At 42.0% G+C, this 16,406-nt stretch overlaps 1 protein-coding gene across 10 annotated transcripts in view; it reads right to left on the reverse strand.

The window, feature by feature from the left end:
• The window catches only part of PTPRO (protein tyrosine phosphatase receptor type O), a 222,263-nt gene that overhangs the window by 2,883 nt on the left and 202,974 nt on the right, over positions 1–16,406 (reverse strand). For 9 of the 10 annotated variants that reach the window (XM_073319271.1, XM_073319239.1, XM_073319260.1 and 6 more), the window contains 5 exons: positions 15,687–15,821; positions 10,173–10,295; positions 8,231–8,385; positions 5,210–5,345; positions 1,263–1,383 (listed from right to left, as the gene is read on the reverse strand). In XM_073319271.1, the coding sequence (XP_073175372.1) occupies positions 1,279–1,383; positions 5,210–5,345; positions 8,231–8,385; positions 10,173–10,295; positions 15,687–15,821 (654 nt within the window). In that variant the 3' untranslated portion in view covers positions 1,263–1,278. The remainder of the gene's footprint in view (positions 1–1,262; positions 1,384–5,209; positions 5,346–8,230; positions 8,386–10,172; positions 10,296–15,686; positions 15,822–16,406) is intronic. The other variant, XM_073319283.1, reaches the window with a different exon arrangement.

Here is a 16,406-nt window from a genome sequence, read left to right on the forward strand (position 1 = left end):
ACTTGGGCCTAATTTTCAGAAAGTGTTCAGCAATCCCCTTTTATAAATCAAGTTGGGCACCAAAAAATAGAGGCAGCCAGAATCACTAGTCACTTTTCATAATATTGGCCACAGTTTCTATTCCTGGAAGATTAATTATTTGTATGCATGTATGTTTGAGAGAATCTCAGCTTTTCTATCCCCCACCCCACTTCAGTTAGAAACACAATTTAAAGAAAAATATATTGGGGACAAAAGTCCAGCGGACCTGATGGGAGAAATGGAAGGAGAGAAAAAGAAACAATTTGTGGAATAGAGGGGAAGGCAGGGTCCAAAGTTTATATGATAAATTGTATAATCAAACACTTACATAGCACAGGCTAGCCATATATCTCAATGTGCTTTCAAAGTTAGCTCAATATCATTAACTAAGTTTTACCGATGGGCAAATTGAGGCACGCAGTTGCTAACTGATGTACCTGAGAATGCACGGTGAATCAATGGCAGTGCTGAGAATAGATCCCCAGCATTTTGAGCCCATGGACCATGCTGCCTGTCAGCAGGTTGACAACACATTTTGGTTTTGTAATTTTTTTGCCTGTTGCACTTAAAAGTGTACTTAAGACATCTGTATTAATCGTTAAGTTGCTCAGTGTTAGTGCTGGTAGCAACTTCGGACTGCTTCCATAGCAGGTTCATAAATTCCTTAGCTTTTACTCCTGGAGTATATTTACTGGCAGCTGTCTCTGCAGCAGCCCCGCTGCTGGGATTGCCGTACAGGGAGGGGGAGGGATTCAGTTGGCCCTGATAATTTGACACTTTGTAGATGACAAGTGAGTGAGTGATGACAACCCCTTATGACTTTTTGATTTTTAATTTCCTCTTAAACCTTAGGAAAGTGCAGCAACCTTATCAGGGCGATTTATGTGAAAAACCAGGAGAGGGTTTTCAGCTTTTTTTTTTTTTAATTAAATGATTGGTGAGCCAGAAAGGTCTAAAAATGCGAAGAAATGTGTGATTTATCATTCCATGCTAACGCAAACAGCTAAGGGGATTTCCCTCTCATTCTCTGCACACACTACCACCCCCACTGGGGCCCAGGGGGAAAAGGAGTGGGCAAGAGACCAGGCTTGGAAAGCTTCAACCCTAAGGTAAAATTCTTGGAGTATGGGAAAAGGTATAATGATGGTTGTGCCGTAAAACATTAATTTCACCAGTTGCTACCAGCTGACTGGGATTATAAATCGTGAGCAGAACTGAAGGGGTGATGCTGTCATACGTACCACCTGGGATTCTGAACTAGGACTTGCTGACATTCTCATATATGACATCACTGATGCAGAATTGCTGTTTCTTCTTTAGCCACATCAATTGTACACACTGGTGAATAAAAATGTATTGTTCCTGGAAGCAAGACCAAACGTATATATTTTTGCACCTGGTATAGCTCGGTTAAACCTGGCCAATGAAGTAACATTGATAACAATAGTCTGCATACACATTCTTAAATATCTGTAGTCATTAATATTCTGGCTGCATATCTGTGTCCCCATTCAAGAAATTATAGTATACAACACCAATGGAAGCACAAAGCTCATCAGACCTGCCTTTGTCACTATTCTTGACTCTTATTAATTAACTTAAGAGACTGTAGTTGTGTTGACTGAATTTATGACACCTGAAGAATGGTGCGGTCTGCTAATGGGAATCATGAAGTATGTAAGGCAATAAAATGTATGAAGATATAAGTGAGGAAGGGGTCAGGTCTGATATTATTTGATACTAAAGTGCTCTTCTATCAATCAGACAAAGGTGTAACAAGATTCAAGGACTGGAAGTTGAAGCTAGATAAATTTGGACTGTAAATAAGGCACACATTTTTAACAGGGAGCATTGTCAACCTTTGGAACAATTTACCAAGGGTAGTGGGGCTTCTCCATCACTGCTCATTTTTAAATCAAGATTGGATTTTCCCCCTCTAAATGAGATGCTCTAGTTCAAACAGGAATGAATTCAGGGAAATGCTAAGGCCCGTGTTATGCAGCAGGTTAGACTAGATTATCACGGTGGTCCCTTCTGGCTTTACACGCTATAAATTATTAGCCCCCATACCATTTTGGCTATTGTTTGGTCAGATCTCACAAACTAAACAGTGTCAGTACTCGGAGGGGAGGCCTCCCGGGAAAATCCAGATACAAGCAGCAGCAGTGGCGATTCTGTAGGCACTCCCATCTCTGGGGTAGTAATGCCCTGCTGTGGTAAGAGGGGGCTTTGTTGGCGAGATGGAAAACTGAGGTTATTACAAGATCCTTGGCATGGTTTGCAAGAATAGTTACGTTAACCTCACAGGGCTATCCAATTTACAACTGGGCAATTATATTCTTCCATCCTAAATTGCCCCTGCAATTGCAACCTGTCTCGTAGCTTTGGAGGGCACTGTTGAATAACTGCTACATTTCCCCTGGCCGTAGCTGCATTTTGGGGCATGTGAAGCAATTCTTGTGTGTGTAATTTTGGAAGTACTTTAGTATATAGAGGAGCTTCTGTACAAAATCCTTATATTCTAATTGCTTGAAAATATATTATGCCCTTATATCATCATATTCCTTAGATTTAGGCAAATAAAAGCCATACTTGGTGCGTTTCTATGTATGTGTGTCTATAACTTGTGACTTGTCACAATAAACCGCTAAAAACTGATGGTTTCTGTTCATAGAGTGTTTAATAACTTATTTATTTATTGTGGGATTATCAACCACCAAATTACTTACACTATAAGAAGCTTGGGGCCAGGGCCCTGTTTCATTGTATGTGTGTACAGTGTTAAGAACAATGTTGATCTTTAATTGGGACCTCTGAATAATAATTCATTTCACCTTGAATTCTAAACCTCATTCCAACGTAAATGGAGGCAAAACTTGATAAAACCATCAATCCTTCTCCAGGCCTTGTGCAGAAAGGGAACATTCACGCAACACCTGACACAGATGTCTAAGAGGTCTGAGATGGCTTTAAGCCACAACATTGGGGTTTGGATTTCATATTTCCTCCCCGAAGTTGTTCACACCCCGGGATTTGGTTCAGCTCCTTACAAATATGGGAACATCTACACACAGATATAAGCCCTGCAGCATGGCTATGGCTGGTCTCCAACCTCCCAGGGTCCCAGAGCTTGGGCTCCAGCCTCACAGCCTGTATGTCTACACAGCAATTTTTCAACCCTGAAGCCCAAGCCCCATGAGCCCCAGTCAGCTGTGCGTTTTACATCCCCAGGTGCACACACACACTTTATGAGGCCAGCTCAAAATTCAGATCTCAAATCTAACTGGATTTCAAATATCCATTATCCTGGGATCCCCGGTTTTGATTCAGGCTCATCTCTCCTCTAAACTCACCTGGGGTTCACTCAGTTTGTAAACTGTTCAAGGAACAGTGGCCAAGTTTCCAGTTTGGAAGGAAACATGAAATCAGGTGAGCTGTGTGTGGTTTCAAGTTTTGTAATGAAAGGTTCACACAGCTCTAACCCATCCATCCTGTTTGCTCTTAAATTACACTGACACCTAGTGGCCTGTGTGGATACAGCTTTATAAAGACTAGGAAATTCCACTCTAATTTAAAAAGAAAAAACCTGAAGAGGTCAGGGCTGGCAAGCACAGAAATGCATGACACCCTGCCTGTGAGGTAAGATTTTCCTGTTTGTCAGGATGTATTAGAGCAAGCTTTGTTGACTAAAACAGGTGTCTCCCCTTCACAAGGCCAATGGGATGTATCCTTGCTCTCCAGTATTTAATCCTGCCCACTGGCACCAGTTCCTGGAGCACTTTAATCTTGATCTAGCTTTTGAGGCGTTACAGAGCCCTTCTGTTGGTGTGTGAGTATTAGGAAGAGAAAGGAAAGAGACTCTAGTGATGCTTTGCTAAAATGCCAGTGCAGCAGGGAAAAGGCCAGCTGGCTAACAGTATGAAACTTGGAAACAATATGAAAATTGGAAAGCCATCAAAATGGATTGTGTGGGATTGCGGAACTCCCTGCTCCCCAAATAAAAAGCAGATCAAGCAGCACACCCTGGTCTCTCCATCACTCTCCTCTGAACCATACTCAACTGAACAAAAGTGAAAGCCTATTCTATGACATGGTAACTCAGTGAAATTCAAGAATTAAAACTAAAACAAAAACACCAAATAATTTCCATGCCTTAAATCGCAGCCTTTCCTATGACATCAGTAGGCATTGGATCAGGTCAGGTGATGGGGAAAGGTGCTTACCTGGCTGACTCCTCTAGAGAATGAAGTCCTCTACATACAAAAAGCAACAAGATAGGCAATGGCACTGCAGGCTTCCCTCATACTACCTCAGCTAATTTGCATCTACCTTGATCGGGAGTGACCCATCTCAAAGGACAGTTCATCCTCCAGACCCAGTAAATCCTGTGCGTATCTGTGAAGTCTGACATTTGTGCGGGTGGTATTGTGATGTGGTCTCCGCACTGGGAACTGGGTGGAGATCACAGACTTGTTTCATGTATCCAACAGGCAACTGACAAATAAAAACTTTCAGCTCTAACTAATGCTCTTGGGAATAAAAAGGGGCAAATAATTCCGTTCTAAAACTTTGGTCTATTTGTTTCTGCAGTAGTGAAATTTTCACAGAAGTATTTTGATTTTTTTTGATTTTTCAACAGAAACTTTAGCCAAGAAACAGAGAGGGAAGTAGGGGGAAGAAACCTCATGCCCCGCCTTTTGTTTTGTTTTTGTTTTCCAATTTTTGTATTGTCACTGTATAACTCTTGGATCATCAGCTTAGTCAGATGACACTTTCCTGAATGGCTCCGAATGGTGGTCTGATCCGACTACCAGTCCTATACGTCATTTAAACCCTAGATCAAGTCCACTGTTTTTTCAAAATGGTGCATTTTATATAACTCATGCACTTCTATTTTAATGCTTGTTCAGACTAGTTTCTTACAAGGTGGGACTAGCCTGTCTGCATTAGAAAGCTTCAACTAGGTTGTAAGTACATCCATCTATCCTGATCTATTGATAGTTTAGGTAGCAGACTCATAAAAATGTGGAAGTAGTATACATTTAGCATGGAGAAGACAATTATTTTATCTATTTACAGGACTATGTCAGAACCTCAATAGATTCTGCAGCACAAAATAGTTAGGATACCTACATTAGTGCAACATGGTATTTTTAATTTTGAAAATACATGAAAATGAAATTCATACCTCTGTCTGTACCATGGACATCCTATAAGACCGCATTTCAGACACCAGCCCTAATATATCTACAAACTCATGATCACGAATGTGCTGTAAGAGCCGATCCAATGCTATAAAGGTTCCTGTCCGTCCCACGCCAGCACTGTAACACACACATCGTTACAGGTTACTACCTTTTGGGGGTGGGAGCGGAGGGGATGAGTGGTTGGGGGGTAAAGAAAGCAAATGTTGTGCTGTAATTCAGAATTATGAAACAATCATCCTGATGAAAATATGTCTAATTTGCACTGGATTCACACAATTGACTAATCCTTCGAATATATGCCGCACAGTAATTCACAGTTCACACCAAAGAATGCACAGGACTAAGGGCTTTGCAATGATTTCACCTTTCTTAAAAAAAAGTATAATAGTTATACAGAAGAGCTGTGATAGGCAATTGACTAATCCTACCTAGCTGAAACTATCTGGGCTGAAAAACTCCGACCCTCAGAGTGATATTCTGGGCAAAATCCGACGGGGTAAATTTGGCCCCCTCTCACAGTCTTACATTTTCTTGACTGACCACCTTATGCTGGCAAGTCCCTTTCTCCCTTATATTTTTTCCTCATGATGATGAGAGGTATAAAACTACTTGAGCTGTATCTGTGAATACACATAGATCTACATTATGGTGCCTACAGCAAATGAGCTTGACCAAGTTACACTTGCAGTTCCACCAGGTTTAGTTTCTGCAAAGTCAACAGACTTCTTGTGAAATGGTCACTGCTTTTGAGGGCAACAGAAGAGATTTTCAGATGCTGGGGGCTCAGTACCTTTTAAAATCAGGCAATTTATGGATTTAAGAGGCTAACTTTGGAAGGATGAGGGAGCAGATGGAGAAAGAGATAAAAACAAATATATTGTGTGTGAGACTTTCTCTAATAGAGAGAGAGTGAAAATCTTAGTTTACTTTTATTAGACCGGATTTTTAAAGGTGCAGAACAGTTTGATGTAAATAGGTGTGGATCCAACATTCTAAAAACCAAACCATTTGCTTTCACATTCTTGATACAACCGTATGTGAAATTGGTAAATATTATTTGCATACCTCAGAGAAAAGTTTTATGTGGACATGGGGTGGCTGTAGGCATAAATTGACTAGGCAGATGCATAGAATATCATATATCTGGGACTCTGGTAGGGTATTTATCAATCCAATAAAAGTGGTTGATTTTATAAATATGACTGAGATGGGATAAAAATTCATGAATTCAATAAGAGGTTTTTGGTCTAATTAACGTGACATGTCCAATCATTAATCAATTAATCCACTTTCATGAATTTGGCAGACATGATAAAAAATCATGACTCCAATAGATAAAATAATAAATGTATGACTCTAAGAGGTAGTCATCAGTTTAATAAATCCAGTAACAGACTATCAATTTCATGCATTCATTAAAGTTAGAGAAGACTTTTAATGGTCTCCAAAAGTATCCAGAAAACATTAATTGGTTCATTTTTTCCCACTGATTTCATGAAACCGTGACTTCTATCCGTGCATTGCAAGACCTACAGTACACTTTAGCATTCTATCCAAAACCACATTTCTCTGCAGGTGGCATTATCCTTATGAAAAATTAAGACACTAATGGTCTAGCGTACCACTGCCAGCCCCTGTACTCTCCCCATGCAAAGTATGCATGAGCCAGGGGAGTTAAGTATAGGGTTGTGAAATTAAATGCTTTAGCTAAGTCCCCTCTTTGAGCCTACCAGTGTCTGTCTCAACTTTGCATTAGGGCTCTGTCCCGCAGCTGTACTCAGCATGAGTTCACCCAGGAACTTCTGCACCACAACTCATCAGCAGGACTGAACACTATTAGAAATGACAAATGCTGCTATTGCGCCACTTCCTAGTAAGAATTCTGGAAACCTCATGAGGAACTAGAAAGGGTGATACTGTAAAAGGCTGTTCGCTGAGTAATGTCCCAGTTATTTAGGGCACACCATGTGACTGCAAAGGAAAATGTTCCAAACACCACTGCAGTGACGAGGAAGCTATGCTGGAGGCTTTTGACATTGTTTGCATGCAACATAACTGCATCTGTACATACCCAAACACACATTTTCACAACTTGTGAGCAGATGCCTTAGGATGGGTGATAGAGGGAGGTGGGGCTAATAGCTTCATGAAGCTTTGAGTTCCATTCAGGGCATACCTAGCAGTTTAAACTCACACTAAATGATCTGTTACACACCTCTCTCTCTACGAAGTAACCCTATAATAATCTATCATTACCAGGAGTAGTCTTACCATTACACATTGTGGGGCAAATTAATCTTTGATGTCACTACAATGGAGTTACATCAGGAATCAATTTGGCACAATCTTTAATGCAGCAGCTGGCTTCGGAGAGCTCAACAGTGTCTTACAAAAAGCCTGACGATGAACAAGGGTGACAGTTACTATATTAAAATGCTGCCCTCAAGAAAAGAAAAACCCATATATTGTGTCATGCCTACTGCCTGCCCATAGATTTAACTCCCAACATTGTGTACTGAAGGCCAAATTATCTGAGAGTGATGATCTACACAGAGTATGTCTCTGCAGGGAAATAGCATTCTGCTTCACAGACTGTTGTTTTGATTTTTTCCACCTGAATTGCAAAAACATGGAAATGCAAGTGTTCGGCAAGGTCCTCTGATGATATAAAACAATGTAGCCTCATGGACGTCAGTGGAGTTATGCTAATTTACCTCAGCTGAGTATCAGACCTGCAATACTTTACTATGATAAAAATATATGGTATACATCACTCACTCTCTTTCCCCGTACATCTAGGAACATAGAATGAAATCCTGGCCCCATTAAAGTCAATGGCAAAACTCTCACTTACTGCAATAGGGCCAGGATTTTACCATAAAACATAAATAAAATACAATTCTCAGCACCTTAAAGGTGGAAAGAAATCCCTCCCTCCAGTGTTCTTCTCGATGTATTTCAATGGTTACGCATTAAAGGAAAATGGAAAATTAAGCCTTTACCTGCAGTGTATGGCCATGGGGCCTTTACTCTTTGTTGACTGCTGTCTGACCATCTGTACAAACTGCAAGATGCTCTCTGCAGCATTTGTAGTGGGGACACCATGATCAGGCCAGGCAGTGTAGTTAAAATGCATTACATCTTGTACCTCATCAGCCTAAGGCGGAAAAAACAGAACAGCAGCATGTTCATGTTTGTTTTACCTGTGCAGACATGTTCAATCTGACTCATGCATTTACAAATGCTGACTGATGAAATTAGAGTTAGTCAAAAATGGTAAAGATTGTATGTGAAAATTTTCAAATGATTTTTGCTCCACAGTTTCGAAAAGGAAATATATTTTTTGTAAAACTTAAAAACAATAATCAAAAATTGTATGGTTTGGGGGTTTTGTTTTTGTTTCTCCTTTTTCTCTTCCTTCTCATTCCATTTTTCTTGAAAGACCAGAAACTTGGGAATTTTAATATCCAGGTTTAATTGGAAAAACAAACAAACAAAAACAGTTTTTTCGGAAGACTTTTTTTTTAAACAAAAACATTTGGCTTTCAAAAAATGTCTAACAGTTCTAACTGAAATATATTAGAAGGCTAGGACATTACTTCAACAAACAAGGATCTGGCTTTGTGACAAATGCACTCAAGTGACAGTTTTTTATCCCCACAACTCAGGACAGAGAGTTGATGCTGTGAATTCCTACAACACTACGGTTCTGATCCATTGTATCAGTCTCCCATTCTTGCACAAGATCAAACAATGATTTCTGTAAATATTAGTCCCATTCAAAACATTGGGAGGCAGAGCTGAAATTGGAAGAGAGACCTGAAAATCTGGATGCTTATCCAAACACCTTTGGTTCAGAAATCTGATGCTCTCAAAAGAATTACTATATTTCCTGGTTTTGATAGGCTGGAAATAGCTCAAGAATGGACTTTCTGGTCCAAATTAAAAAGTATGGGAATGCACAGGAATGGTCGCGGTTTGATTCAGTTCTATTACGTTGCATTTTACAACGGTTTTGATTCAGTTCTATCATATTGCATTTTACAATGGTTTTGCCGATTCCTAGCTGTACTCCTGCCTGTGCCTGACCCTTAACAAAATAAAGTGTTTGAAAGATTGGAATGTGCAGTAGGCTCCTCCCACTTCCTCTGCTTAGAGCAGTTAATACAGCAAAATCTTCTATTTCACAGCACCATGGGATGGGATACCGTTCATGAATTAAATTCTGTTTTATTCAACAGCATTTAGGGACGTGGCCTCAAAAGAATGCCAAGAATAACACACAATTACCTCCTTTACAAACAATATTCCTCAACTTCTATATCCTTATTTTCAGGCCTTGAACAGTTTATAACTGAAAATGGGACTATCGTCTGATACACGGGACCAAAAAAAAAGTGGCTGAAATGTGGTCTCCAAACAAACCATTATCATTAATTATTTGTACTACACTAGCACTTAGAAGCCCCAGTCATGATCAGGGCCCCATCATGCTAGGTGCTGTGCATCAGGTCTTCACTACCTAAGGATCCTCCTGGGAACCCTCAGGTGTCCAGTTAGGCACCCTTAGTGCTCCTTTGCATCACAGCAGCAACTTACCAAACATACCAGTTTTTGTGGAGGATTCTGTGGTGTGAACATTTGTCCACTAGGATCTAAACTAGAGAGACAACCTTTTCCCTCTGGAGATGCCTGGGATGGATAGAAATTAGAGAAGGGCCTGAACCAAAACCCCAGATCAGAACATCCTTGAAATCTGAAGGTGATTGCAATCAAAATCTATTTATGAATGTTGCTGTTGGTCCCTTTCTCTATAACTAACTGCCCCCAGAACTCAGGTCTGAACACCCCTGAATTTTGGAGTGAGAGAGATTTGGATCCAAATTTTGCAGGATGGGCTGATCTCTAATGAAAAGCAATGAAACATCTTTCTCGGTCACCCACATAGCTGATTCTGAAGTTCCTAAAAGACCAGTCTGTTTGCTCCTCCTCCGAAAGCATCTCCACTGTGATGTCCCCATAAGCAATAGGCTCTTCAGTAAAAGGCCAGTAATGATCACATTTCACCTAGAAGAAAAGAAAAACAACAGTACAATCAAAATCTATTTAGACTCAAGTTTGGGAAGCAACACAGCAGAATTTTGCTTGGCACTTAAGCATGCGTGTGTTATGTAGATGTGTGTGTGTAAACTCTCAACAAAAATGAAGCTTTAGAAAAGCAGCCTCATTATGGCTCATAGACTGTAGACAAAAAGAAAAGGAGGACTTGTGGCACCTTCATCATCCAATGAAGTGAGCTGTAGCTCACGAAAGCTTATGCTCAAATAAATTGGTTAGGCTCTAAGGTGCCACAAGTCTTCCTTTTCTTTTTGCGAATACAGACTAACATGGCTGCTACTCTGAAAGACTGTAGACAGTTGTCATCCCCAACAGAACACCATTGATGATCTCAAATAACAAGTGTCCAAATGCAGTGAACAAGATCATACATGAAAGGAAACAAAAAATATATGTTCCAAGTATTCTCTATTACAGTGTAAAGGACCATGATGTAATATTTTTATTTTATTTAGATTTAAAATAATAAAGACAACCAAACAACACTCTAGGCACCCTAACATAACCAACCATACAGTAAATACAATAAAATTAAATCATAGAAGCATTAAAATCCATTCCACAGGAACCATTTACCCCAGGGGAGGGCAAACTATGGCCTGCGGGCCGGATCCGGCCCGTTAGGGTTTCAATCCGTCCTGAGGGATTGCCAGCCCCGTGGCGCAGTAGGGCTAAGGCAGGATCCCTGCCTGCCCTGGCCCTGCACTGCTCCCGGAAGTGGCTGGCACCATGTCCTTGCAGCCCTGGGGGAGGGTGGGGTAGAGGGCTCCATGTGCTGCCCTCATCTGCAGGCACTGCCCCCCCGCAGCTCATATTGGCTGGGAATGGGGAACCACAGCCAATGGGAGTTTTGGGAGTGGTACCAACAGGTGAGGGCTGCCCCTTCCACCCCCAGGAGCCACTGCCGGACATGCTGGCCACTTCCGGAAGCGGCACAAGGCCAGGGCAAGCAGGGAGCCTGCCTTAGCCCTGCTGCACAACGCAAATAGCGCAGGCTGGAGCCCGCACCCCGAATCCCTCCTGCACCCGACACCCCAACCCCCTTCCCTGAGCCTCCTAACCCCCTGCCACACCCCCTACTGCACCCCAACCCCCTGCCCTGAGCCCCTTCCTGCACTCCGCACTCCCTCCCACACCCTCAGCCTTCTCCAGAAACCCTATGAAACAGGTGTCTCTTTCAGCATGCTTGCAAATCTGTGTTATTTTGGAACAAGAGAAGGTGGGAAGAGCAAGTTCCAGAGCTCCCACAAAGAACAGCCTGCCAGTCACTCTCTTTCTCTTACAATGAGGAGGATCCAGTTAAGTGTCCATGCTGACTGCAGCTGTGGAAGTATGGCATGGGGAGAGAGGCATGTCCATTGGCCTGTGCCAGCCCATTTATGGCTTCATAGCTCATAACCGACACATTAAACTCAACCCAGAGACCAATGGGCAGCTAGCTATCCTGGAACATTGCTGTCACTATGTCCTGCTCAATAAGCAAATCGCTGCATTCTACACCAGCCTCAGTCTCCGAATGGTTTTAAGGTGTAATCCCATGTAGTGAGCATTGCAATAGCCAAATCTTGAGGTAACAAAAGCATGGATAATGGTGGCAAGGTCTGTGGCCGGAAGGAAAGGCCACAGTGTCCTAGCCAGGCACTGATGGGAAACAAGAGACTGGGCCACTGCTGTGATGTGGTTATCAAACAGCTCGGGGGCTAATATCACCCCTGAGTTGTGAACACTTATCTAATGACAGATGTACTCCTTCAATCCAAGGGGCTGATATTACCCCTGCCATCTCCCCTGGCTGCTTCCCCAAACCCATCATCATTGCCTCAATCTTAGCTGGGTTGAGCCTCAGCCAGCTCACTTTCATCCATGTGCCAACCTTGACTAGACAGCAACTGAGAAGCTGAACTGCATCATCCAAATCAGACAAGACAGATACACAGATTTGGGTGTCATCATCATGCTGCACCCCATGTCTCCTTACTAGTAACAAACTTGGACAGATGATTAGGGAGGAGTATAAAAAATACTGCTCAAGCATGCAGGGGTGTAACCAGGAAGGCCAAAGCACAAATGGAGTTGTAGCTAGCAAGGAATCTGAAGGGTAACAAGAAGGGTTTTGACAAGTATGTTAGCAACAAGAAGGCAGCCAGGAAAAGTGTGGGACCCTTACTGAATGGGAGAGGCAACCTAGTGACAGATGCTGTGGAAAAAGCTGAAGTACTCAATGCTTTTTTTGCCTCAGTCTTCACAGAAAAAGTCAGCTCCCATACAGCTGCACTGGGCAGCACAGTATGGGGAGGAGGTGATCAGCCCTCGGTGGTGAAAGAACAGGTTAACGACTATTTAGAAAAGCTGGATATGCACAAGTCCATGGGTCCGGGTGCAATGCATCCGAGGATATTGGGGGAGTAGGCTGATGTGATTGCAGAGCCATTGGCCATTATCTTTGAAAACTCATGGCAATCAGGAGGGGTCCCGGATGATTGGAAAAAGGCAAATATAGTGCCCATCTTTAAAAAAGGGAAGAAGGAGAATCCAGGGAACTACACACTGGTCAGCCTCACTTCTGTCCCCAGAAAAATCATGGAGTAGGTCCTCAAGAAATCCATTTTGAAGCACTTGGAGGACAGGAACAGTCAACATGGATTCACCAAGCGCAAGTCATGCCTGACCAACCTGATTGCTTTCTTTGATGAGATAACTGGTGCTGTGGATATGGGGAAAGCGGTGGATGTGATATACCTTGACTTTAGCAAAGCTTTTGATACGATCTCCCACAGTATTCTTGCCAGCAAGTTAAGAAATATGGATTGGATGAATGGACTATGAAGTGGATAAAAAGCTGGCTGGATCGTTGGGCTTGGCTCAATGTCTCGTTGGCAGTCGGTATCAAGCGGAGTGCCCCAGGGGTTGATCCTGGGGCCGGTTTTATTCAACATCTTCATTAATGATCTGGATGATGGGATGAATTGCACCCTCAGCAAGTTCGTGGATGACACTAAGATGGGGGGAGAGGTAGATATGTTGGAGGGTAGGGATAGGGTCCAGAGTGATCTAGACAAATTGGAGGACTGGGCCAAAAGAAATCTGATGAGGTTCAACAAGGACAAGTGCAGAGTCCTGCACTTAGGACGGAAGAATCCCTTGCCTGGCTACAGGCTGTGGACCAACTAACTAAGCGGCAGCTCTGCAAAAAAGGACCTGGAGATTACAGTGGATGAGAAGCTGGATAGGAGTCAACTGTGTGCCCTTGTTGCCAAGAAGGCTAACAGCATATTGGACTGCATTAGTAGGAACATTGCCAGCAGATCAAGGGAAGTGATTATTCCCCTCTATTCGGCACTGGTGAGGCCACATCTGGAGTATTGCGTCCCGTTTTGGGCCCCCCCACCCTACAGAAAGGATGTGGACAGATTGGAGACAGTCCAGTGGAGGGCAACAAAAACGATTAGGGGGCTGAGGCACATGACTTATGAGGAGAGGCTGAGGGAACTGGGTTTATTTAGTCTACAGAAGAGAAGAGTGAGGGGGGATTTGATAGCAGCCTTCAACTACCTGAAGGGGGGTTCCAAAGAGGATGGAGCTAGGCTGTTCTCAGTGGTGGCAGATGACAGAACAAGGAGCAATGGTCTCAAATTGCAGTGGGGGAGGTCTAGGCTGGATATTTTAGGAAAAACTATTTCACTAGGAGGGTGGTGAAGCACTGGAATGGGTTACCTAGGGAGGTGGTGGAATCTCCATCCTTAAAGATTTTTAAGGCCCGTCTTGACAAAGTCCTGGCTGGGATGATTTAGTTGGGGTTGGTCCTGCTTTGAGCAGGGGGGTGGACTTGATGACCTCCTGAGGTCTCTTCCAGCCCTAATCTTCTATGATTCTATAATATGCAAGATCATAAGCAATGTACATGTATTAGCTGATTATTGTATTTCACATTCCATTTTGAAAAATAATGCTTTGTCATTTTTACAGAACTCTCACATTGACAGTGTCCCTATTATTAAAATGCCATTGACATCTGCATGTCATTCATATATGTATTATCTGTGCAAATGGCTAGAACTAACAAAGAAAATAGCTGGGAAGCGAATGTGGATGCTACAAATATCATGGCCAAGACTGTGTTGATTTGGTTATCTCAGCTTAATGAAAGAATATCTATTACGTTGACATCTGTTATAATGGCTGCACTGAAACCATGCAATAGAGCCTGTTGTGTCAAATGCTAATTTACAGAGAACAATATGATATTTGGAGGCACGCTTCAATGAAGAGAAAAAGATCACTGGTGCCATCTTTAATTTTAGTATTGTTTTGTTCTCTTGAAAGGTGCCAGAACAACAGTCGTAGGAAATGAGTGTTCTATTCATCCACACAAGAGGTACAGCATGGGCTCTGGCAGCTCCTCCAGGCTGCCCCAACAATGTGCTGGCCTGAAGAGAGAGTAAGAATCTATTTCAGTCCGTAGGTGCTGGAACTAGTGGTGCTGGGGTTGCTGCTGCACCCCCTGGCTTGAAGTGGATCCCATATATACAGGGTTCACAGTTTGGTTCAATGGCTCTCAGCACCTTCAGTCACCATGCCCAGCCAATTCTCTGCCTCTCTGCTGAAACTCCCAAGCAGGGGGATAATCGGTGGCAACTGTCCTAGTAGTTTTTGTGATGTGGATACACACCTGTAGACTAGGAACTGAGCTGGGACCACCACTAATTTCAGAGATGCCAACAAACAGCTATCAGACAGTAACAATTTTTCATTTGCTGCCAGCCTGGATTCAAACCAGTAACAGTCCCCTGAGCCATCCACTCCCTATTGCTGCCATTTTAAAGTCTAATTTGAGTCATGTAAGAATCTTTTACTCTTGATAAAAATCTTGTCAGCCTCTTACAACGGGTAACTTCCTACTAAAGATAGGACCAAAGCCAAACCTGAGGTCCAAACACAGCTGAACTTCAGGAAGTTCATATTTGGATTCAAATATTATGGCTCTATTTGCTACCATTACTCATGGTACCATTCAGCACCAGCTCTTTAGACTTACTGTTTATTATCATTAATATTAATGATTTGTGCTACCGCAGCACCGAGAGGTCTCCATTCAAATAGGGGCCCCATTGTGCTACACTACAAACAAATAGAACTATCCCTGCACTGAAGAGTTTACAATAAATGACCAGGAGTCTCCTTCTCGATCTCCTGTTGATATCATTAGGAGTTTTGGGTTCAGAGGGCATTCAAGAGCTTGCCTTATACTGCTGTTTTGTGTTAAAAAATAATGCAAAGGAACCTAATGACACTAAAATTATTTATTTCCTTGCAAAATGCACATAGGATTATGTTACCTACCCTTCTTTTTTCATTACACTGAGTGAGCATAACAATGATTTGTGATTTTTGCTGGAGAACCATCTTCCAAAAATCATTCCTTGTCTCTGGCAGTGGCCCCTGGGTTGCAATGTATTCCTGTGGTGAGTTGTAGCCCTAAGAGACAGGTGCAATTTGTTAATATACTTCATTTCACAGATTGTTCAGAATATACATTTTCCTCAGGAGCATATTTACAACATGCTTTTAAAGTTACATTTTTGAATGTTTAAGTCCAAAATTCAAAGAGCTTTTTAAAAGTAATTCCTATCATGAAGAAGCCTATATCAGGTTTTTTGGTTTGTTGCTTTTAATTCAGTGAAAACTGTTATTTTTTTTAATCAAAATATTTCCAAGGAGATTTTGAGTCCCAAATACTACAGGAGTACCTGGAAATTAACCTGTGTATGGACAAAAGTGAAACCGACCAATGTAAATTCACTGTTGAAAGTTAGTGAAGTACAAGAAATAAACAGCATAAAAAATGAAAACTAAATCAGGGCTGTTTTTTTTTTACAAAGTTTTAATACATTTAATATGCTGTGAATTCACAAGTACAATAGTTATGTATCCTTATCTTGTCCTTTCCCCCAAATAAATTAAGTAGCACTTGTGGTGAATTAAATGTAATAATAGAATAGAAAGGAAAGGATTAATCAGATCAACTCTAAACAAGGAACATGTGGATAAGTGTTTGCAAGC

This window comes from Lepidochelys kempii, chromosome 1 (genome assembly GCF_965140265.1).
Source record: "Lepidochelys kempii isolate rLepKem1 chromosome 1, rLepKem1.hap2, whole genome shotgun sequence".
Lineage (NCBI taxonomy): Eukaryota > Metazoa > Chordata > Testudines > Cheloniidae > Lepidochelys > Lepidochelys kempii.